Genomic DNA, 23,823 nt, shown 5'->3' on the forward strand with positions numbered 1-23,823 from the left:
CTCTTAAAGCTGGCTGCACGTGACACAATTATAGGCCACGCCCCCTCTTACAGTCAGGGGGCGGGGTCAGATTCAGTGTGAATGACAGCAGATTATTTATCCTGATTATACTCCTTTATGTTCTCCAATGCATGATGTAACTTATACTGTACTTGACACTGTTTTAAAGGAGTAGTTCACTCAAAATGCAGAACTGTTCCCTCGACCTTCAGTCTGTTGGACATCTGCTCGTCTTCTGTGGCGAACTGTCATGATTAGGTCTGTTTTAGTTCTCACTTTCCCGAGTGTGTTAGAGTTTCCTAGTTTGGTCTTTACTCGTCTTATTTTGTAGTTTCTGATCTTGGTGTTTGCCTTGTGTGTGTTTTCTACTTTAGTCTTTAGAGTTTCTTTATGTTCTGGTGTGTTTTTGTTACGTTCTTGAATTCTGTGTTACATGATTTAGTTGGTCGTCTCGTCGTTGTTTCTTGTCTTGTGTTTGTTCCTCCCGCTGATTGTTTGATTACATCCTGTGGCTGTTTAGTCCCAGTGCTCCCTCCCTCGTGTTGTCAGATCAGTGTTGTTAGTTTTGGATGTCTTCCTTGTGGCTCTGTGTTTTGGTCTTTCAATCTTTTATTTGATTAAAAAAAATGTTTGTTTTGCACCTCTCAGTTTTTTTTCATTCATGACACTAATGTTAATTTCATGACACTCTCTACTCTCTAAAATTAAGGAGCAGCCACTTAAAGAAAATACATTTGGGGGAGAATCCTTCAGGCACTACAACATAACTGCTTTTAGTGCTTTTGTATACTACATTGTTGACATAAGGCCTGAAGTAGTGTTAGCGTCTGTATTGCTATATTGCTGTTTACTTTATTATAGTGAGTGCTTAATTTAACTATTTTTTATCAACATTTTATTAAATCAATTATTAGACATACAGTGCAACTGGTATGCAGTCAACATTTTTCTGTTTTCCTCATGCAGAAACACTCGGAGAGCATTGTTCCCGCTCGCTGCAGTTACGCTGCAGTTACACTCCGCTCCGGCAGGTGGCGGTAACGATCAGTGTGTTCAGATATGTCCGCCGCCAAAACGCTCGTTTCACCGAAGAAATATTTTTCTTTTCGGAAGAAGATCCTTACAAAGCGGCCCTATTTCTTTTTTTACAGCCAGAAAAAAAAGTCTAAGAATCTAAAAAACCGACGATGTACGCCAGGACAAACAGCGGCAGCACACACGGAGACTTTCAGGACAGAAACGGAGTGAACTATGTGACATCGACGGAGACTTTCGGACACTGCTCCCAATTGTTCTGGAAAAAGGATCCCAACGACTCCGGAGTAAGCTAGCCGACAAACGGCGACACAAAACGTCTCTTAACGCCAACATTTTACCAGCTGTGCTGAGGAAAAGTGTCCTATTTTACACGGGGTTGTTAAACGGCAGAACAAGTCTCGGTTTAGTGTCGCGGAGTGATCTGAAAGAGCGATAAATACACAGTTAGCTTCATGCTAACGCTCCCACCGTCATGCTGAGAGGCTTGCGGCCTAGTTTAGGTCTGAAGCTAAGTGGCTAACACTATTAGCTCAGTTAATTTTTGTCCAAGTCACTTCATTGGAAAAAGTTCAGTAAACTCGAACATGTTTATAACTGTAGTTTCTTGGCGAGTAGGCGCGTATTAATGAGTATTATGTTTCTTAATGTAGCTTATTGCAGGTGCGGAGCTAATGCTAATAGATGCTAACACAAACAACACAGCTGAACAGTCTCTTCAGTTTATCAGAGAAGTCTGTGGGGGATCATTGAGCCTCTTTAAAGGGTGCACCTGAGCAGCTTCAGGTGACCATTAAAAGTGTAAGTTGTGTCATAAAGTGAGTAAACAGGGTAAAGTAAACACGAGCAGGCTGTCCCACAGGAAGCGGAAGACGCCCCGCGGAGGACTTTGAAAGACCTCTTTGTGGAGCCAGACTGTGGGGTTCATTCAGGCCTCCCTCAGCTCAGATTATCTACACACACACACACACACGTACACACACATTAATTTATGTTTGTATATCTGAAGTTTATGTTCAGCATCTTTGTCTGTCACAAGTAAAGTAAACAGCCTGTTTTTGTTGTTTACATTATGATGTCACCTGTCAATCACCTGACTCCTCCCCCTCTCTGCATGTAAACAATCATTCAGAATTATTCTGTAAGCTGAAAAAGCATCACAGGAGACAGTTTGTGTTTTCACCCAGTGCCAATAATAATAATACAAAAGTCCAAATGTAATGCTATCAAAGGTGTTATTGGTAAAACTGAATCTGAGAAGAAAACAGACCAGACTAAAACTGTGTGCAAATATTACTAGAAGACGAGGAACTACAGAAGTAAAACAAACCAACATGATGCAGTTTTTAATGGACAGCACAATGAGAAGCTCCCTTAATGAGAGAATAAAAACATTAAAAGGTCTAAAGTCTCACGTTGGAGAGTGAATCGTATCATCATCATGAGTTAAGTGAATCATTACATCCCGACATATAATCCAATCTAGTATCAGCATCATGTCCAACATTGTCGTAATTTACACATCAGATGTTTTCGAGTGTTGCACTGATGGTGGATCAAGAAACCTCTTTGTGTACATTAAACATCGCCACGTCACAAAGTCCACAGAGCGTCTCAGAGACTCTTCCTATGTGATGGAATAATCTTGTGGTCAGAGCTCTTCCACTTGTGTTCATTTCTTCATGTTACATTGAGCATCTAAATAATTGTGTGTTTTAAAAACAGTTTTTTATTTATCGACGCGTCCGAGCTGTGAGAGACGCGTCCGTTTTGCACACGTTGATTAAGACGTCTGCGGTAAAGTTACATTTTTGGTTGTGATTTTTTTTTTTTTGTCCCTGCTTGTCACCTGTTGCAGTCCTCTACTCGGTCCCACTTTAACTCTGAGGAGTTATGCAGACAGGAGCCTTGTACTTCATGAGCCCCGTAACAAAACAGTCAGTATGGGACAACATGCTCAGAACCGCTCGGGTTCTGTTTTTGGTATCAGCTTGAGGCTCAGCAGGTTAGTGTAGACAAGGTTGCTGTCCATGGTGCTGAGCTGTTTTATCTCAGGCCTTTTGTTGACGTGTTGTTCAGGAGTGAGGCCAGTGATGATCCATGTTTAATGTTTCACTTTGAATTTAATCGTGCATCGTAGCAGAGCTTAAAGAAGAAAGTTGATCTCTTTTTAACGGCCTGGTTTTCTCTGTGTCTCTGCATTTGTTGGAGGACTAATTGTTTTCTTTCGTCTGTGACAGCCGAGTTCGACCATCAGTTGGTGCGATCAGCTCCCTTCTTCCTCCGCCGCCCTCTCCAGCTCCAGCCTCTCTTCAGCGTCTCTCTCCAGCTCCAGTCTCTCCATTGAGTCCCGAGCGCCCGCACCAGTGCCGCCGACGTCGGCGTCAGACGACATGGAGTCCGACGAGCGGCCGTACGTGTGTGATCTGTGCACCTGCGCTTACAAGCATGCCAGCTCCCTGCTCAACCACAAGCTCACCCACAAGACTGGAGACTTCAGGTAAAGACTGGAGACAGTTTTAATCTTCTGTGAACTTCAGAGAAGATGTCTGAATGTTTTAAAGCGTCTTTTATCTGTCTCTGATATCGTTAATCCCTTAAACATCTGCCATATTTTCCTGTCCCAAACACAGGTGTGACTTTTGTAGCAAGCCTTACACCAACTACATGTCCCTGCGTAACCACATGAGAATCCACGGTCAGAAGCGCTACATGTGCGACCTGTGCGGGAAGGCCTTCCGCCTTGCCCGGTATCTCCGTAACCACCAGAGGATCCACGATGACGGACCAAACCGCTTCGACTGTCCCTCCTGCTGCAAGAGCTACAGGACCATGCTGGAGCTCGCCCAGCACCGCTGCACCGCCGCCTCGAGCAGCCAGGTGAGCCTGTGCGCTGTGAAGACAGCGGAGGGTGTGTCGGGCTGCACGAGTACCTGTGGGGGGGAAAGGGGGGGTCGGTGCATGTTATCGGAAATGTAACCAGACGAGAACAACGGTTCTGCTGGCGAGGCTTTTCGAGCGACGCGTCTCTTAAAACATGCAAACACTACGGACCAGCAGGCGTTGGACTTCGTCCAAATAACCTTTCAGTGTTTTACACAGAGCTGAACGATCTGCAGACGTCGATCCCCCGTCACACTTAAACAGTCAGTAAAATCAGCACGTTTGTAATTTCATCCTGCAGCTGTGAAGCTATCGGAGTATCATTTGCTTGATTTAATACAAACAGCTGGGTCTCACTGATCATTTGCACGGCACGGTTATCTTTATGTGGCATGTATGAAAATGAAAGCAGCGGCCCCGATACAACCTTTTCTCTTCCTATACGATGAGGCCGTTAGAAAAGACTCGATCAGATGATGTTCCACAACCAAACGGACCCATTTATTATTAACCAATAGAGCTACATACATACAGCATGATATCAACATTATTCTACAAGTGAATAAAATAAATGAGAAGACCCTGAAAAATAACCAAAATGAATCCAATAAAAATTAAAAGGTACTTTTAGAGTCTGTTAAATGGTCTCTGCTGATCGGAGCGCTTATATCACAGATTTTAGATGCAGTCAAATCAATCATTTTCTGGCAGATATTGAACCGAAATCAATATTGGATCGGGACACCCCTACTTTCTCCTTTTTTTTGAAGAACCCGTCCAGATCCCGGGTTTGAGTCTCCCTTGTGGTCTTTCCCTCTCAGTTCTTCTTCTTTGATGCAGACGCACCAGCAGAGACTCTAAACCTCTCATGGTGTCGTCTGAGTGAACGCTCCTTTAACCACCTGACTGTAAACGTCTCGGCTCTCAGTGGCTTCACTCCGCAGCCTGACGTGTTGCTGCTTCATCAGAGGAGGCGTCACTGCTGCGCTCCGTCACAACCATAATCGCACGCCGCGGTCCGTCCGCGGAGCGGGACAGGAGTGCAGCTCCTCTCTGCTCCGTTTCAAAAATGCACCAAGTGGAACCCAGTGGGGCGGGACGTGTGCCGTGTTTGGAGTAAAACTGTGGCGTTGACAGAACACAGAGCGCGTGCACTGTGTGGAGAACGTTCCAGCTCTGACGCCGCGGCGCACGGCTCGCCTGGTCCGTAGCTTTTTTTCTTTTGTTCCGAGGACGACGGGGACGCTTTAGTCTCTGAGCCCGGCTGTGTGTGTTGACATTTCTGCATGTGTGCTCAGACTTTTGGTGTATTTTTTTGCGTGCATGTGACAGTGTGTAACCGTGTCGTCTCTCCAGCAGCAGCCTCACACCCTCCGGTAGAGAACGCATGCTGTGCAGTCAGGGTTAGAGCAGGGTTAGGCTCAGCTTAGGGACAGGCTCAGGGAGTCAAAACACTTCAGTGGATTTTACTCACAAGTGTAGTAATCCAAATTTATGTGTGTGTGTGTATGTGTGTGCGTGCGTGCGTGCGTGTGTGTGTGTGTGTGTGTGTGTGTGTGGGATTTGGTTAATAAGAACCGGTTCAACTGCCCGTCCTGCTTTAAGAGCTACAGAACCATGCTGGACCTGGCCCAGCACCGCTGCAGCGCCGCGGCCAAAAACCAGGTTGGTGTGAGCGTGAGTGAGCATGTCTCCGTGTGTGTGTGTGTGTGTGTGTGTGTTTGTGTGTTTGTGAGGTGAAGTCAGCAGACTGAGCTGTAGCTGTGAGTGAGGTCGAACATAAACAAAATCATAAGAGGAGCCAAATCACCAAAACGGGTCAGACTGGTTAGATATGGCGAGCGGCGTTAACGTGACCTAAACGTAGAAGTGTGGACAAAATATTGACGGTGTCTGACCACGATATCTCATCCCGTTTGCACAACTAACTCCATGCTAAAGAGCACATGTGCCCTGCTTTGACAATCGGCTGCTGCCGTCACTCGTTCTGAAATCTTCATGTTTCAGGTGAATCTGGTCTTTAGTTGGTCGTACACACAGCGTCTTGTCGCACCTGTCCTCAACCTGCTGCTTTGTTAATGACCTGTTTTTGTCAACATGCAGTAGCGTTAGCGTTAGCGACGCTACAGACCAGGTACTCGCATCTTCAAATGTTTCTCCCGTTATCACAGATGTGACAACGCTCACCTGAAGCTGCAGGAAATATTAAAGACGAGCTCCAGATGGAACGTTGCATTTATAGGAGACGCGTTGATGTCACCGATAAACCGAAAAAGGGCGACACACCTGCGTCTGCGTTTCAAACAGTTGATCGATAGTGTTTAAACGTACGTTTGCAGAACCAGTCTGAAATCTGTGTGATGCAGCAACATGAAGCCAAAACAAGCAGATCGAACCACGATGAACCGGCTGAGAGGACGCTGAGAGTCAGACATCAGGGTGAGGAGACTCGACACTGACGCAGCATCGTGCACGGCGGCCTCATTTTGACCTGAGCGCTCCGGGAAAGAAAGAATGGTTAAAGCGAGCGTCTGCTGTAGTCATGGTGATAACGGGGAGGGAGGTGACGGTGTGTGTGTGAGTGTATCCGTGTGTGTGTGTGTGTGTTCACAAAGTGACCACTCCATCCACTCATGCCGACAGGTGTAAAGAGAAGGGAGGTCAGTCAGTCTGTAGACGTCACGCCGTGATTCAGTGTGGAGAAGATTTCATCACACTCATCCGTCACCTCTCTCGTCACATGTTGCAGGAAGCGCCAACAAAAGAAAAAAGAGGGTTCTCACAACATCTCTTTTCTTCTCTCCTCCCTCCTCTCGTGCAGTCTGGCAGTCGCCGCAACTACTCCAGCAACGCTCGCCGTCAGCAGCAGCAGCAGCAGCAACAACAACAGCAGAACAATGCGAACTCCATGATGCAGCACGGGGGACACGGCCAGCAGGACGCTCTGTCCTCCCACTGCGTCTCCCAAGCGGGTCAACCGGGGCCTGACCCCCACCAGGTAGGACCAGAGACCTGATCGCTGATTATTCTGACGAGGGGGGGGTCCCCGAGCCGCGGGTCTTTGACCTGCAGACGTCTGTAACGTGGTTGTTCTGAGAAGGCGTGTGTGTGTGTTGATGTTACGCGTGCGTGTCTTCCTGCAGGGCCGTCCCAGCTCGGTGTCGTCCCAGAGCAGCCAGCAGAGCATGAGGAGCTCGTCCTCTAACAAACACCACTCCTCCTCCAGCTCTACCCCGTCCTCCTCCTACTCCCTGCTGCAGCCCCTGGTGCCTGAGGTAAAGGAGATGAGCTCGGGATACACTAGGCTGAGCGCCAACCCCATGGTAGGAGAGAGAGCCGCCACACACACACCGCCGACTGCTTCCCTGCAGGCTAGCTGCCTCCTCCCTGTCTGCGTACTAACATCAGGACCAGGGACTAATCTCCTTCTCTTCTCTGTGTGTCTGTTCTCCGAGCTGTGCGACGGTACGGCGAGGTGAACGGGCGCCAGTCTGAAGAGACTCCTCGTCGACGCCATCTGAGCGCCTTTCTTCCCCTTTCAGTCTGCTTTTCTTTTGCTAAACTTCCTGTTTCCTCGATATCGCTGAATAGATCCGTCGAACAACGACCAAAGAAGAGTTCTGAGACTCCATCACAACACGCCTTATCAGTACGACACACTCAGCTCCTGGAGACGAGGGTGTCGTAGCGTGGCGTTACGTGAGTGACTTCCTGTTGGAGCTGAGTGAGAGGAGAGGCGAGGGATGTTTTTCACTCCCGTCATAATCCCGCTAGAACGGTTCCCTCCTGCTCCTGTTCTACTTCACGTTCTCCGTTTAATGACACCAGTGATTTTCCGTCACGCCGTGAGGCCACATGACGATACGTTAACATGTTTCTGTTATCAGCGTGCGGCGTCGATCTACCGTCGACCCCGCCCAGACGGATCTCCACCCTCCTTTCATTTATGAATAACTGCAGCGCACGTACGACGGCGTGTCGTCGCACAAACAGAAACCAGAGCTGGTGGAAAGAACAGAGCGTGCGCTCTCTCTCTCTCTCTCTCTCTCTCTTGAACGCCCGCGGTGCCTCTCTGTCGGTGAGAGCGGACTAACGTGGTGGCTGCGCCGCTGACTCTTCCTGCCTTTTCCTCAAACTAATCATTCTTTCACCTCTGTGTTTCTCTTCATGTCACTGCATGAAATAACAAGTTCATAAAGTATTCGTCAGAAGTTTAACCTGTTACCATGACGACCATACTTTGATTTTTAGTCCTTTTGTTTTCTGCGTTGTTGCAAAGTTTTGTTTTTTTTATTCATCTGACTCCATCGATTCATCAAAACTGTTCAAGAAGTCACACTGACGCTGCTCTCTCTCTCCCCCCCTCCTCCCTCCCTCGCCCTGCAGCCGAAGCACCAGGACGCTTTCTCTCTGGCGCCCCAGCGGCCCCTCACCACCATCAACCCCATCGGCCACTCCCTCCATCCGAACGGAGCGCCCACGCTGAAGCCTTCCCCCGTGCCGCGCACCATCCAGGCGATGCCCTGGGAGCAGCGCTCGCTCTACAATCAATGAGACCCTCTGGACCTGGCCAATCCCCCCCCCCTCCCTTAAACGTCGCGTCTAACCCCACACACACCACCCTCCCCCGACCTCAGCATCACGGAGGGAGGACTGTGGACGCCGCCCCCCCCCCCCTCCTCTGGAACGTTGTGTTTGGGCGGGGGGAGGGCAGAACTAGTTGAGATTGATAACTGAGTAGTTAGGTATAAAATGTGTTGCCTTGACCCTCATGTATGATCTATGCCATGTACTGATATAAGTTAAACTGTCTGTCCCCTCACTAAGAATTAACCCTCCTCCCCCGCTCTAGTTAAGAAATATCTATCCTTCCTCCCCCGTTATGAATAGTGTCTCCCCCTCCCTCCATTCTTTTCCTTTTCTTCAATGAAATGAAAACTTATTTTTGTTAAAGGACCCTGACACTGGACGGGTTCAGGGCCCCGAACGTAAATGTGACAAAGTCGTCCCTTCAGTCTGATATGTTTCTGAACATAAAACCCCGACGTGTTCGTGGTTCCCGAAGAAGACGAGGATCTTCTTCTTCTCTTTGTTTTTTTTTTGTTTCCCCTCCTTCACTCCACGTGCCCCAGAAAGAATCTTGTGTATATCGTGTGTTCGGAGGTGTCTTGACTATTCCAGAAAGCTCACACACACACACACACACACACACACACCTCTCTGTGCTCTCTGACGGGCAGCACGGACCCTCCCGTCGCTCTGCAGAACTTCTTGAAGCTTCTGTGTTGTGAAGACTGAAGCTCTGCTGTTTCAAACAAACAAAGGACCTCCATGGTGAAAGTTCGGCGCCGTTGCGTCTTTTAACACACAACTGAAAGCTCACTTTTTTCTAAAACCTGCATCTGACTGGTGGCTTGTTGTTGTAGTTCTAATAATCTGTTGGCTGGGATTCAACCTGTTCAAAGCTCCGCCCCTTTTTGTTCCACACTGACTGTTTTGCTCCTCTCACGTTAAAGCACTTTAAGACGAGTGCTGCATAATTATTCCTGTCGCCCCGCCCCCTTTTCCCTCTTCTCCGTCTGGAGCCGTTGAGACGTAACCTCGCCCTTACGTCGACCCTTCGTCCCTCACGCAGCGGCGGCGGCAGGACACGACTGCTTCCGGGCGCCACAGAGGAAGAAACCTTCCTGCAGCTCTGAACCTCCTCAAACGTCCCGCCAGTGTTGATCCTCCCGTTAACAAACGTCTCACGCCGACTTCAGGTCGATTCCGTACACAGCCAATAAACCCACAAAAACAACAAGAAGAAGAAGAAGCAGCGAGTTTTGTAAAGGGCCGACAGCAGCCTAACATGGATCCAGTTTGTCGTTCTGTTACGCTAACACGGTGTTCATGGAAACCGTTCTACTGACATTGTATTATCTCTCTTTTTAAAGTTGTTTCTATTTTTATTCATGACATGTTTTCATCGTTGCTTTCTCTCCTTGTAAAGTGTCTTTGAGTATTTAGAAAGTGCTATACAAATAAAATGTTTTATTATCATCACCATCCTGACGGGGCGGCGGCTCGTGCTCGCCCAGGTTCGTTTTTATGATTCATGGAAAGAATTCGACCTGAAAGAACACGAGTCATTGAACGCATCGTCAGTACCACTGACCTCGGAGCAGGGAGTGATGTCACTGACTGATGGTGCGTTCACGTGTTATCAGAACGTCAGAAACTTCTTCACATGGCGGCAAAATGGAATTTGTTACCGTTCACATTAGTCTTTGTTAATTCACCTTTTTGGACTTTTTTCTGAAATAAAACCGACATTCACGCGTCCCAAGATGAAGTCACGTGATCGTACTGAAGTTGGAAGAATGACAGAGGAGCATCTGAATGTAGGATAGAACTCGGACGGTTCAATCGATTCGATTAATGTAAACAGAAACTGCTAATAAACAACCGTGCACAGATTTAACGTTACTACTGACGCACATAGCAGCCATGTTGGATTTTCGTCGAAACTCCGACGCCAGGAGGCGTTTTTGATGATTTATCAGACGTGGAAATGAACCAAAATCCTGAGTGTTAGTAAGATGTATTTGAAGATGTCACTTTGATACTGAAGTATTGAGAATGACTTTAGAAAATACAGAATATTTTAATCTGTAAGTGTTTTTAAAAAAACTAATTTAAGAGGACGAACTGGAGAATGAATTTAAAATGTTTCTTCCAGCTCATTCTGACATTAAAAGTTTGAGTTGTTGACTTTATGAAAACAATATTCAGCACGCGACTCGATGAGGGTAATGATTGTCTTTCTAGTGTAGAGAGAAGATTTATGAAAAGTTTAAACACCGACAGCTGATAAAGACTGAAAGACTCCAGAAGAGGTGAGGACTCGACTTAAAGGAGCAACATGTAACTATGCCCCTAGTGTTTGAAATGGGTATTGCAGTCTAAACTCTAATCATCACAGCCCCCCCCCCCCCCTCCTGTGGTGGACACTGTAGCTTCAGTGTTTAGCCAGTTCAGCATGTGGTGGACACTGTAGCTTCAGTGTTTAGCCAGCTCAGCATGTGGTGGACACTGTAGCTTCAGTGTTTAGCCAGCTCTGCATGTGGTGGACACTGTAGCTTCAGTGTTTAGCCAGCTCTGCATGTGGTGGACACTGTAGCTTCAGTGTTTAGCCAGCTCTGCATGTGGTGGACACTGTAGCTTCAGTGTTTAGCCAGCTCTGCATGTGGTGGACACTGTAGCTTCAGTGTTTAGCCAGCTCTGCATGGGTCTGTAAAGCTTTCTGCGTTCTAACCTCTCTCCATGTTTAATCTCCAACATTGATCCTAGTTTGAGCAGCTTTCTGCTGCTGGAGCTTATTAGAAACATGCAGAGGCTTTTTAGCTCGGGTACAATCACTTCTATCTGAAGCAGTTCCACTGCCCGCTTCCATCGCTGCAACACCTGTTCACCTGATAACTGCTCTCATATCTGGCAAACCCAGGGGAGGGGGGGGGGGGGCGGGGGCTTCAAACCACCGACATTGATGTTCTTTAGAATAGAGCGTTTAACGGAATAACATGAACACATCGATGAGATGTTCACAGGTGTTTGTTCTGATAAATGTCTTTTATCGGCACCGTGATGAAAAGATCTCTGATTATTGACAAGATATCAGTTTACTTATGTACAATATGTTATTTATAGATCAGGGAACACTGGTTTTGTAAGGCGACAGCCTGGGTTCAAATCCGACCTGTAGCTCCTTTCCTGCATGTCGCTCCTCTCTCTCTTTCTCTCTCTGTCCTGTCTCTCTAAAAATTAAAACATGAAGAGCCCAAAAAGAAACCTTAAAGAATAATAAATATGGTGCATTTTAAGACAAAAAGAAAATATTTGGAAAAAACCTGATATACTTTTATTCAACACATTTAAGCATCAAAAACATCAGGACAAAGGAAATGAAATATAAAAAGAGAGCTTGAAAAAAAAGAGTGAAAGTTACAAAGCAACGTTATAGAGTAAAGCTGAGCTGCATCACCTGGTGCAGGTGTATAAAAGTTATTTTAGTGAATATAATTTATTAATAAAGTAGGAAGGCTGCATGGTGGAGGGTCCACCATGTTTGTTTTTCTCCAAATAAGTTTGAACGTTACGTTATGTAGAAATATTTATTTAGCATTTTAATCGCCTCTCTGTCCTCCAATTTAAATTAAAGTTTCATCAATTATTCAACATCTTTAAGAAAAAAAGTAATTATTTAACTTTGTTGATGAAGAGCTGAGGGTTTAGAATTCATCCATTATAAAGAATTAAAAGAGTAATAAAGTTTAGGGAAAAAAAGTGCGTGTTTTTATAAATTTCATGAAAATGTATAATTATTTTATCAGCCTTCTGACGTCATCACGCGTCATTTTAATCCCCTCCAATCACAGTAATTTAATCTTTATTCAAACATGAGGAAAGTTTACAAACACATTCAGTCTGTTGTTTTTTTTTCTTCTTCTGATGTTTAAGAAATTAAGGTTGAATAATTTGTTTGTCATTGTGATAGTAAATTACCTCTCAGTGACGTCACGTCTGGTTCTGTCAATCTAAACTATCAGGTGGTGCACGTCATCATTTGACTGCGTGCACGTGACGGGAACGCGCACCATCATTCAACTGTTTATTAAATAAACGAGCCGATCGCGAACAAAGTTGGAGGTCCGATTAAAGGCTGTGACGTAGACCGCGGCGCGAGACTTTGATGCGGATCGTAGTGAATTCACGTCAGCTCGTCAATGGGCGGGGCGATTAATCGGTATCACGCGCGGTTATTGATTAAAAATCATTCACCTGTTTCTTCTGTCAGGCTCGATTTGGGCCTTAACGGATCTAGGCCCACAGGTAACCCGGATTATACCCGCGAGGCTGCTCGTGCACGCGCACTCTCATTCTCGTGCTTTGATTTTATTTCTTATGTTAATAAGGTTTTTATTGCTCACGTTAATTAGCACCAGCTGTCTCCTTTATGAGACAAACCGGAAACGGGATTGTTATTGGTCGAATTTATTCCCCAAATGCAGATTTATTTGTTTCAAAATAAAACAAATAAATTATCCCAACAGATTAAAATCCAAATTAAAACTTTTAAGAGATAAATGTTTTACAGGTTAATGTTTGTCATGTTTACACTAATAGACACGATGTAGAGATCTCATGGAGTTCTATTATAAGTCCGTTTATAAGTTTAACTCAGAAAACAAATATTTCTGAAAAGATCTATTCAATCAAAATGATTTTATTTTGTTTTGTCTAATTTTATTATTGATTATTTCTCCTCTTTAGGCCTCACAGCTCGAGGCCAGCGGCTTCCCTCTGCTGAAGGCCCGGATGTAGTACTGCAGTCCCTCATCTCGGCCGCTAGGTGGCGGCAGCGCCCCGAACTGCGAAAGAAAAGTAAATACAGCTTTTAATAACGGATAAATTTGTCTTTCTTTAACGTCAAACAGTCAAAATAATTTAATTATGATTAATTCACAGTTATAGAGTTAAAACCAGTAAATCAGTTAAGGGAGATTTCTAACTCACAGTTTTGACACATAAACTTGATCAATGATCATTATTTTAAAGTATGTAGAGTGGAAGTTGATTGTTTATTTGAGATACTTTTTTTGTTCGTTTTCGGGACCCAAATCCTAAATCTCGCTCTCACTCATCCTCCGTTCACTGAGAGTTACAGAAGGACGAGATGTTTCTAAACGACGTGTTTTCTTTGGAGAGACTGCGATCAATCTCTCGCGTGTTTTCGTTAAAGTTCGTTAATTCTCGCGCGTCTTCGAACTTTTATTAGAATGAAGAAAGTGGATAAAACAGAATTATTGTTTTGATTCTCCCAACAATCTCCTCCACACAGACACAGAGAAACACACGCACGCACACAGACACACACACACCTCTCCATTTTGTGAGCTCGGGCTCGGCTGCACGCGCCTTCTCTTCCTCCGCCACATGAGGGATTTTGGAACTATTTTTTTATTCGAGCTCGGTGAGTCCGATTCTCAAATGGTTAAATAATTACATCAAGGTTATTTTTATTCGCTCCTGACGTCATAAACGAATGAAAACACGCAGATTAAGAAGAACCCGGTGTGCACGAGGGTCTCCGATCCCCACTCACCTGAATAAGGAAACATTAGAGAGTCTCGTGCAGGATAACAGGGAGTTATTCTTCACGACTTTTTTGTTGAATTTATCCCAAAAACTTACTGTTAGATTTACTAATAGTGACGTCATTATCAAACGTCGGATTAAAGCTTCATTTATAATGAGGCACGTTCGTGTTTTAAATTTAAACAGTTTTAATAATAATTTACAAGCTGCTTTTTACTTTGACATAAAACACTATGTAAACATTAGTGCACGTGCAAACACTTTAATTAAAATCAAATAAAAATCTTCTCTGCATGAAATTCACATTTTTAGGCCTAAAGATGATTTAATTGGACATTTTGCTTAGCTTTGTCTTCACGTGCTGATACTTGTTTAAACCTTTAAACAGCTTTAATTATTTTCTTCTTTGTTTTGATGTTCACGCTTCCTTTCTGGATCTCTGTGATTGTTACAAAGTGAAAATGCCTCAAACTTCACATGAAGAGATCTGAACTAAACATCCTCTGACTTTAAAACGAATAAGGTCAATATTTTAGTTAATGTGAACAACAGATGTTTTTAAGATGCAAAGACACAAGAGGACGTAATGTTTCTGTGACCTCAATTTAAATCTACTTTATGTGGTCATTTCATTTTCAGGTAAAGTGCATATTAATGAACATTTCTGTAAAAAGGATCGTGTCTATCCACAGTCGCTGCACGGCCACATTTCAGAATAAGCTCCCTAAAAACCAAAATAAAACAAGAAAAGGGAAAACAGAGTATCGGGGCGAGCAGGGACCGAATTCACAAAACCTTGAAATTTTTTTAAAAAAATTCTGAAATGCTGGTTTCTTCTTAACTTCAGACAAAAGTTAAGAAGATTTGATATTCACCAAAAAATGCTCATTTATTTTCTTAACTTTATTTTTTATGTTTATTTTAAAGATGTGACTGAAGGGGAAGTTACCAGTTTGCAAATGTTCTCGCGTAAAAGTCGAAAGTACTTTAAGTTAAAGTAAAAAATCTCTGGTGCGCATAAAGGATTTAAATCTCAAATATTTACAAATTTTAGTGAAATATTGAAATAAAAAAAGTCGATACACGATGTTTAAAATCCTTACGGAGGTGTACCGTCTCGTTTCAGTCAAGAGACTGTCCGACTAAAACTTTTCCAAATTGTTCTTTACTTTTCCAGCAAACACCAAAAAACAGTCGGATCTGTGAATCCAAACAGGTCCGGCATGTCGACACTTTCCTTCAGGATGATTTTCTGTTCTTCTTCTTCTGTGGTGTTTATTGGGCGGTAGACACTGCAGTTGCTCTGGAGAGGTTTAAAAAAAAAAAAAAAATCTGTACTAAGTAGCAGATATGATTTAAAATGTAGAGAAGTAAAACACTTAAAAACACATAAAACCATCTCAAGTAAAAGTAAGACAAAAAAAAGTAAAGCCAGGACAACGAGAATCAAAGCCGATGAGTCCCACGTGAAATCCTTTTTTTAAAGTCTTGAATTCGAAAAGTAAATTTCAAGGTCATGAAAGTCTTTAATTTTATTTTTTTACCTGTGAGAGGTCAAACATTTCATACATACAAATCTACGCTCCAGTTATTGTCATGATTTTGAGGCGACCTGAAAGATGTGCAGAAAAAAAATAATTAAACCTGAGAGACAGGAGACAGCTCTGCATGTGGTGGACACTGTAGCTTCAGTGTTTAGCCAGCTCTGCATGTGGTGGACACTGTAGCTTCAGTGTTTAGCCAGCTCTGCATGTGGTGGACACTGTAGCTTCAGTGTTTAGCTAGCTCTGCATGTGGTGGACACTGTAGCTTCAGTGTTTAGCCAGCTCTGCATGGGTCTGTAAAGCTTTCTGCGTTCTAACCTCTCTCCATGTTTCATCTCCAACATTGATCCTAGTTTGAGCAGCTTTCTGCTGCTGGAGCTTATTAGAAACATGCAGAGGCTTTTTAGCTCGGGTACAATCACTTCTATCTGAAGCAGTTCCACTGCCCGCTTCCATCACTGCAACACCTGTTCACCTGATAACTGCTCTCATATCTGGCAAACCCAGGGGCGTCCAAAACGGCCTTCAAAGCCCCGCCTACCTTCTCTGGTCCAATCAGATCCAGAGCATTCAGGAGCAGAATCTAAAGTTAGAAGGAGGACATACTGGCTGCTGCATTGTTGAAGAGAAGCTTCAACACAGCAGGTTTCCTTCATGATCACACAGGAAGAGAGCAGCTCTCTGATTGGTCCTTTAAATGTATCTGTTTTTTTTTTTAAACACATTCATGAAAAACTGAAGTTTGTTTATTTAAATATCTCCCACTCTTCCGACGGTTAAGCCGACCAACAGGTCAAACGGCTTCTTCTTCCTGCTCTGTAAGCATGAAACGAACAGTCTGTACCTGACGGAGGAAATAATGGGCCGGAAAGATGAAAAATAACGATGTGTTTCTGCACGCCGATGGACGGTCTCATTAGTCCCGCTGCAGACGCACGCTGTTTGTTTCTTTTAAATAAGCATGTAAAATATCTCAAAACGTGATAAACAAAGAGACGTCCTCTTCGAAGGTATAAACGCACTAACTCACGTGCATTAGGATTTAAAGGACGGTGAATAGACGAGAGAACTCGAGGCGACACTGTAACGTCTGTGCTCGAGTAACAAACCGGCCTTTAATGGTTTGTTTCATCCACAGATCGCTGAAGAGAGACGCAGCCTCCATCTCATTATTTGTTTTTCCTCGTCCGCCGCTCCGTTACAGTTCAGTCCGTCTAATGAGGACTCTTCCTCTCCGTCTCTTTGTTTCTGCAGGAAGATGTCGGTGTGGCGTGAGACGTTTTCGACCTGCGGGCTGTGGACGAGGAACACGCCGCTGCAGGAACCCCAGAGAGGAATATGGCTCATCGTGTTGATGTGGAGCTTTAATCGTCTAATCCACAAACCAGAAGTGACCTTTCAGTCTGAGTCGCTGCGTCGTCTTCTCGCCGTAACTATTCGCATCAAAATGTCGTGTCTTATCAAAGCAGCGACGGCCAGTCTTAAAAAATGAAGCCAATGCAGAAGTGTTTAAATCCTGCAGTTCCTGGAGCGGCCACTAGAGGCTGGCTGCAGAAGAACAGGAAGTCACATACACACCCATTCAAAACGTCCCTTTGCTGCTCCTGATCCCAAGCCGCGGCGGTTCTTCTGCTTCTCGTTCTTCCGTGTCAAGTCTTCGCCGTCGCTGCGCCTCAGTGACGTCTTTGTGAGCGTCGCAGGACTCCGCCCACAAACTCGTCGGCCGTGTGACCTCTGAGCTCGCCTCATCGCCAGGTTTTACTTCTGACACATTCTCTGTTGGTTTACAGGTAACCACGGAAACGGGGCGTGTTGCGTCGGGGCTGATCACAGGGCATCAGGTTGTTGTGCGCTCGTAAGCGTCTCTGTAGATTCAAGCCGAGAGGAAGGAGAAGCTCCACACCGAGGACGGAGACTCGCTTTCATACAGAGATTTAATCATCAAATGTGAAAGTTTCTTTTTTATTCTTCGTCTGCTTTTTCATCTCGGTGAAGTTAAATGAACTTTTCTTGGGTCGTTTGTCGGACACTCGGGAGTTCCTCACGTGACGCTGCGACAGAAAGAAGCGACCACAGGAGGAGAGAACGATGAACATGAATGTCTTTGCATTTTTAGAGGCACTTTGTCTCCTCCTCCTGCATTCCCGCCTGACTCACCCAGTTTCTCCACAGCCTTTGACCTCCCGTCCCCTCCCCCAACACACACACACACACACACACACACACACACTATCCTGCAAACAAGGGAAGGGTCTTATGAGGGCATTGTTTAGGCCGAGCATGTGTACGACAGGAGAAGTCACGCTGAAAGTCTCTGAGGTGGCGAGATGAAGAACACGCTCCTGTCCTTCATCGATGGTCACGTCTTAAAGCCTCTAAAAGGTCTGAACTCGTCATCGCGTTGGCAGAGATTATTACAAGTTAGTATTTGTCTTTATTTGATCTCATCATGTTTAATTCTTCTTCTTCTTGTCTTTGTAGCGCTGCAGCACTTCGCCCCTCTGAGGTCAACGAACTCAGGTAGGTCTGAGATTACGGAGCTGATTATTCTGTAAATGCCAAACAGGAAACCTTTGACTTGACTTATTGTTTTACTGAACACACTGAAAGGAGAAGAGCGGCGAAATCAACCAGTGATGACGTCAGATCTTTAGTTAGAGCTCCACAAAAAACTTTTTTCTGCAAATGAAAAACGGGACTTAAAGGCGGTGTTGGTCCGTTTGTTCCAGAAACATTTCTTCAGATTCTGTTTGAGATCTTTAGGTCCTGATAGAAATTAATAACCCGTGTTCTCTGAAAAACAGTCTGACAAATGAAGTGCTTCTCAAACCTGTTCAGTCAGTTGAGTTTTTTCATTGGCTACAAAAAATCTGACAGAAGCTGCAAACTGCACAGTGAGACATTACTGACATCTGATTGGTTGAAAAATATCAGAAATTTGTGTCGTATGTTTTTCAGGGAGGAGTTGGTGGAGGGTCCTGATCCATCTGATCCAGGTGTTACCTGTCGAAGCTTTACAGACGAGCCTCTGAGATCACAAGCAGGGACGATGACTTCTTTGTAATCCTCTCGTTTCCTGTCGGCCACACCTCCTCGCCGCTGTTGGCCACACCTCCTCGCCGCTGAGGTGGAGGTCGGAGCAGGCCGTGCGTGGATGAGGAGGGCGGTGGTTTTAAACTGCAGGTTTTAGAGCAGATAGTTCTTGATCTATGAGTCTCCACACAAACATTAAAAACACCTTCAGCCTTTACATCACCGTGACGTCATCGTCTTCGTCTGCTGCGTCCATATTCTGGATGGATGAAGGTCCAGGTCGCTGCAGCGACGGATCGCTTCACCAGTCTGAGACGTCTTTTCTCTCTGCAGCTTGTTAAAAACACGATGAATTAAAACGTTTCTACTCTGACTTCAGGACCGACGGCGCCTCGTCACCTCTGCACAAACACACGTTTTATCACTGCAGAGAAAACGGGACTGATTTTTAGAAATGACACAAGACGAACACAAAGGTGGGCGGAGATTTGATGACCATTAAAGATGATAAATATGACCATATATGGAGTGGAAAGTACATCCAGTTTCTGTTTTTAAACTGGCCTAGTGGTTGGTGTGCGTGACCCGTGTACGGACACCGCTGCCTCGGTTCGAATCCGACCTGTGGCTTCTTCCCCCCCAGAGAAGAAGGGAGGTCGACAGAGTCCACCATTAACCAGCTTCTAAGGTTGTATTATTGGACATTTTTCAGGGAGCACGGTGGCGGCGGAGCGGTTTGTGCACCATGTGATCCCTCATCTTGTTTTTACGACTGGAACACGTGGATCCCAGCTCGAGGTCGTAGAACAAATCTGACTGAATGATCAAGAAGAAAAGTTTCTGTCGCTGAACGTTTGGGAATAAAACCTCCAAGTGAACGTCATTGAATGTTAAAGCCACTGGAATAAACAACGTGAGAATGTTCAAGTGGTTAAAAATAACATTTCTTATTTTGAAGGTTTAAATTGAAATTCAATGTAATTTGCTTCAATTATGAAGAAAGGTCGCTCTCACCAAAACTGTGTTTTGTCCTGTGTGGTTATATGACCCTGAGGAACGCCGCGACCTCAGCCGGCCCCCTGCGACCTCTGTGTGTGTGTGTGTGTGTGTGTGTGTGTGTGTGTGTGTGTGTGTGTGTGTGTGTGTGTGTGTGTGTGTGTGTGTGTGTGTGTGTGTGTGTGTGTGTGTGTGTGTGTGTGTGTGTGTGTGTGTGTGTGTGTGTGAAGAAAAGAGAAAGGGAGGGTTGGAGAGAGACGCCCTAACCATCCCAGGATGAGAATAAAAAGGGAAACATCACGGGGGTCCACAGACTGGGGGGGGGGGGGGGGGGGGGGTGTCAGTTGATGTAACGTATTAAAGCTTTACCATTAATAGATGACGTCATCCTACTGCTATGATAACTGAATAATTAATAAGGGGTGGTATGTCTTTTCTCCTGCCTGCTGCAGGCTGTGACAGTTTAATGATTTATTTTAGATTTATGTCATCATGTGAAAGTTTTAACACATCTGTTGATTTAGTCTCCAACAGGCTGCAATCCTGTTCTTTAAAGACTCAAACACAAGTGTCACTAAAACCATTAAATGTGACATCTTTAACACGTAACATGGCGGAATCTGAAAAAAGGAACAAAACAACTGATTTCGTCCAACACGTCACGTGGGAGGAAAAGATCCCTAATTTATTAAATTATCAAAAATCAACTGTGGCGTAGGAATGATCTCTACGCCACCGGTTGGATAGTTTGGATCCATTTTGTATGTAGGAGCCATTTTCTAACCAGGCGTGCGCACCACGGCGCCACGTCGGCTGCTGCGTGGGAGCGTGGACGCGGCGTGGCATCAAACTAACACGCGCACGAGAGGCACGTATAGAAAGTTTAATGCCATACTTGGTGAAATATACACCAGGACAGGACGTAAAGGGACACGCTGTATGTACAGACTGTGTGTGTGTGTGTGTGTGTGTGTGTGTGTGTGTGTGTGTGTGTGTGTGTGTGTGTGTGTGTGTGTGTGTGTGTGTGTGTGTATGTATGTGTGTGCAGAGAGGGGGAGGCCTGTGTGTCAGTCAGCCTCTGCCTCCATTTTGAGAACACGCAGTCCACGCAGAGAGTGCGTGGTGCAGACTGCGCCATGCACTTCCCCTGCAAACACACATGTGATCAAACAGAAGCCAACAGGCTGTCGGGCTTCATGTGGCCTGCTGAAAGCCGTGACCTTACAGAACCAGCACAAGCACCAGCGTGTGAAGGAAATGTCCCGAGAAGAAGAAGAAGAAGAAGGCGCGAGGCGTGGGTGCAACGTACGCCAACGCTACGCCGTGCAGATCCGCGCCTGGCTGTCGTTACGCTGCTTTAGCCGCCATGTTTGATTCATTGTTTCAGTAAATGGGGCTGTGGTGCAGGGGGGAGGGGGGGATCCTGCAGGTTTCCAGTAGCTCTACCCTCGAGGCCCCTGAGGCAAAATGGGGCCCCCGGACCTTTTGTTCCCAGCTCCCAGCACTCTGAGGTTCACCATAGGTCATTTATGTAACATCATGACACGACGTACTTCTCCACCATATTCACCCAGAGAGAGGGGGCGGGGCATATAATAAGAAGGCGGGGCCTTTTCATTTAAAACAACTTTTCGCTTCACCTACAGGCCTCCGTAAGTTCAGAGCACGAGACGTAACGTAAAAACAATCAACATAACCGCAGAGAAGTTTCCTTTAAGCTTAAACTCCTGATGTGTCACGCACGAGACCCCGCACTCCTGAATATAGGCTCATCTTAGCCCGCCTGCACGCGCGCAGGGTCGTGAGGCGCATGTGTGGTGCGGCCACGTCGTATTGCATAAAACGCACGAGTACAGTACAGAATGGCACGAGCATAGTGCTGAATCAAGGGTCTCTCTACTGGTGTGCCCCATGCGCGTGCACATGAACACACGCGCTCATCTGGTAAATACCCTCGGATGAGATGAGGGGGGGGCGCCTCCTCCCCCTCCTCTCTAACCTACTCCAAACACACCACGTGGTTTCCTCTGTGCAAAAAAAAATAAAAAAAATAACGGTGAGTGTGAGTCGGCGGAGGGGCGGCGTCTCCCCTCCGCCGGCAGCAGGCGGATCACTGAGAGAGAGAGAGGCGGAGAGAGAGGAAAACATTTTCCCGACCTGATCCCGCCATAGTTTTTCCCCCACTCCTCCACCACAGACCCATCACCAGATCCACCAGTACACCCAGTACACCCAGCTCCTCCTCCCGCACAGCGCGAGACCGAGGCTACAGGCTGCACGGATTCATCCTCCTGCTCCACTCAAACAAACTGGATTTAAATTCAACACCCGCGACACTTTTTAAATCTCTTTTTGTGATTTGAGTTTGCAGGAGATCTTTACATTTAATTCTCCTGACAAGTGAGAGAAGATCTTGTTGCGCTAAAAGCGAATTAACGGCGGAAACTTTTTGTATTTTCTGGCTTTGATTTGAGATATTTTTTGGTTTTTTTTTAATTTAGTTTGGTTTCTGTTATTCCGGACTAATGCAAACAGTATCCAACATGCACAAGCTGTACATTGGGAATCTAGGCGACAGCGTGACTGCTGAGGACTTAGGAAAAACCTTTGACGAGCACAAGATCCCCTACTCCGGACAGTTCCTCATGAAAACCGGCTATGCATTTGTGGACTGTCCGGATGATCAGTGGGCCATGAAGGCCATCGAGACGTTTTCTGGTGAGTTCAGGAGGTCTTCGGAGACCCTACAACCTTTACTTTCATTCATTCTGAGGGGGAGCGGTGGTCGCCGGTGTGCAGCCGCGGCTGCTCGCACACCTTCGGCGGTGTGCCCCAGATTGTCTCCACGTCCACCTGCGGGGCTTCAAGCGGGATTCAAATACATCCACACAATCAGTCTTATTTTTTTTATTGACAGTAGCTGAATGGAGAGCTGAACGTCCAGGGGAGCCATTCAACTTTTGCAAGGGGGGAGGGACACACGAAGAGTAAACGTAAAGCTATAAGAGCAGAGCAACCACACGATGCTGCAGCCTCATTACACTCTATAAATCCTCCTGTGCTGATAAAACACGTGTGATAGAGGCTTATATTTGTATGTGAGTGACATCCTGAAGCATAGCATTGGATTGACTCTCTTGTGATATATAATGAAGCCTCGCTGGCTCCCCTCCCCCTTTAAGCCGGCTGCCCACTATGACAAAGATAGACAAATATCCTTCCCCGTTTCTTACCCGAGCACATGCCCTAAGCCTCCACACAACACTGAAATGTCGACAATTAAAATCACAGCTTGTGTCAAACCTGCACTCAGCTGATTTATTTCACTGTATTTCTCACTATTCATTTCATTGGTAACGTGAGGACGCAAGGTCGCCATGCCTGCAGCTTCTTCTGCAGGGAACCTCGAAAAACACAAACTAAGAGTCTGACTGGAGCCTCCATGTGTCAGAGAAAATATTATTCTTATTATAGTGTGGTGGATCATCTGTATGGGCTTTAAGTGGCTCATTAAAGAGCCCATTCCGCAGGTCCTGTTAGGCCCTGAACCGCCCCCCCCTTTCCTCTTAGTGTGTTGTACTTTCTTTTTAAATGTGAAAAGTTAAAGTTTAAGAACCTTTAAAGATCAGCTGTGTCCTGAACACAGCCTGCACCCTCTCCTGAGGCCTGCAGCTGCTAGTAAACACTTAGCATGTAGCTCCAGTGTGTCCTCACCCCGTGTTTCTCATTGTTTTGCAGGTAAAGTGGAGCTTCAGGGGAAACGTATCGAGGTCGAGCATTCTGTCCCCAAGAAGCAAAGGTACCAAACAACCCCCCCCCCCCCCTTCCTCCCTGAACCCCCCTTTACAGGGTGCACACTTCGCCCAGGCCTTTCTCATTTACGTTCAACTGAACATCTCGCTGGTTTCTTTTTGCAGTTTGAGAACACACACACGCGTGTTTCATGAGTGTGTGTTTGGCTGGTTGTTGTTGGTGTGTGTGTGTGTGTGTGTGTGAGTGAGCGGAGCCTCAACTTTGTCGGCCATTGCTGCTGCTGAGTGTTTGTGCCGAGCTGTGCAGACTTCTCCTGGTCATGTGGACTGAAAGCTGCTTGTTGGTGGAGTGAAGCCTTGTTGGCATGTTCACATCATATTCTGCTAAAACACGTCTCAAAGTCAGTCACGTTTCATTTTTATTTAACAGGATATTTAGACAA

General features: G+C 45.6%; 2 protein-coding genes and 1 long non-coding RNA gene across 6 annotated transcripts in view; all 3 read left to right on the forward strand.

Moving 5' to 3' along the window:
* The first annotated feature begins 1,014 nt into the window (after positions 1–1,014).
* Positions 1,015–9,966, forward strand: LOC306838313 (uncharacterized protein). 3 transcript variants are annotated; one of them, XM_079366429.1, is made up of 7 exons: positions 1,015–1,322; positions 3,276–3,535; positions 3,669–3,915; positions 5,494–5,583; positions 6,740–6,916; positions 7,062–7,241; positions 8,305–9,966. In XM_079366429.1, the coding sequence occupies exons 1-7, from the start codon at positions 1,188–1,190 to the stop codon at positions 8,470–8,472; spliced, it is 1,257 nt and encodes a 418-aa protein (XP_079222555.1). In that variant the 5' UTR covers positions 1,015–1,187; the 3' UTR covers positions 8,473–9,966. The 3 variants fall into 3 exon arrangements, with proteins under 3 accessions (XP_079222555.1, XP_079222556.1, XP_079222557.1); XM_079366430.1 differs by having other exon boundaries at positions 7,062–7,193; XM_079366431.1 differs by lacking the exon at positions 5,494–5,583 and having other exon boundaries at positions 1,017–1,322.
* Positions 9,967–10,589: 623 nt separating this feature from the next.
* Positions 10,590–17,023, forward strand: LOC306838823. Its single transcript, XR_013781123.1, has 3 exons — positions 10,590–10,796; positions 13,231–13,341; positions 16,854–17,023. It is a non-coding gene; the product is annotated as an uncharacterized lncRNA (long non-coding RNA).
* A 4,637-nt stretch (positions 17,024–21,660) lies between these two features.
* Positions 21,661–23,823, forward strand: part of igf2bp1 (insulin-like growth factor 2 mRNA binding protein 1) — a 34,718-nt gene continuing 32,555 nt past the window's right edge. For both annotated transcript variants that reach the window (XM_079366406.1, XM_079366407.1), the window contains exons 1-2: positions 21,661–22,346; positions 23,367–23,427. In XM_079366406.1, the coding sequence (XP_079222532.1) occupies positions 22,154–22,346; positions 23,367–23,427 (254 nt within the window). In that variant the 5' untranslated portion in view covers positions 21,661–22,153. The remainder of the gene's footprint in view (positions 22,347–23,366; positions 23,428–23,823) is intronic.

Source organism: Symphodus melops (assembly GCF_947650265.1).
Source record: "Symphodus melops genome assembly, chromosome: 17".
NCBI classification, from domain to species: Eukaryota; Metazoa; Chordata; class Actinopteri; order Labriformes; family Labridae; genus Symphodus; species Symphodus melops.

Bases quoted from the DNA above. Each gene is read 5' to 3' on its own strand.
- LOC306838313 (XM_079366429.1), top strand. From the start codon at position 1,188: ATGTACGCCAGGACAAACAGCGGCAGCACACACGGAGACTTTCAGGAC. The intron at 3,536-3,668 runs GTAAAGACTGGA...TCCCAAACACAG, and splicing joins CACAAGACTGGAGACTTCAG to GTGTGACTTTTGTAGCAAGC. The intron at 7,242-8,304 runs GTAGGAGAGAGA...CTCGCCCTGCAG, and splicing joins GGCTGAGCGCCAACCCCATG to CCGAAGCACCAGGACGCTTT.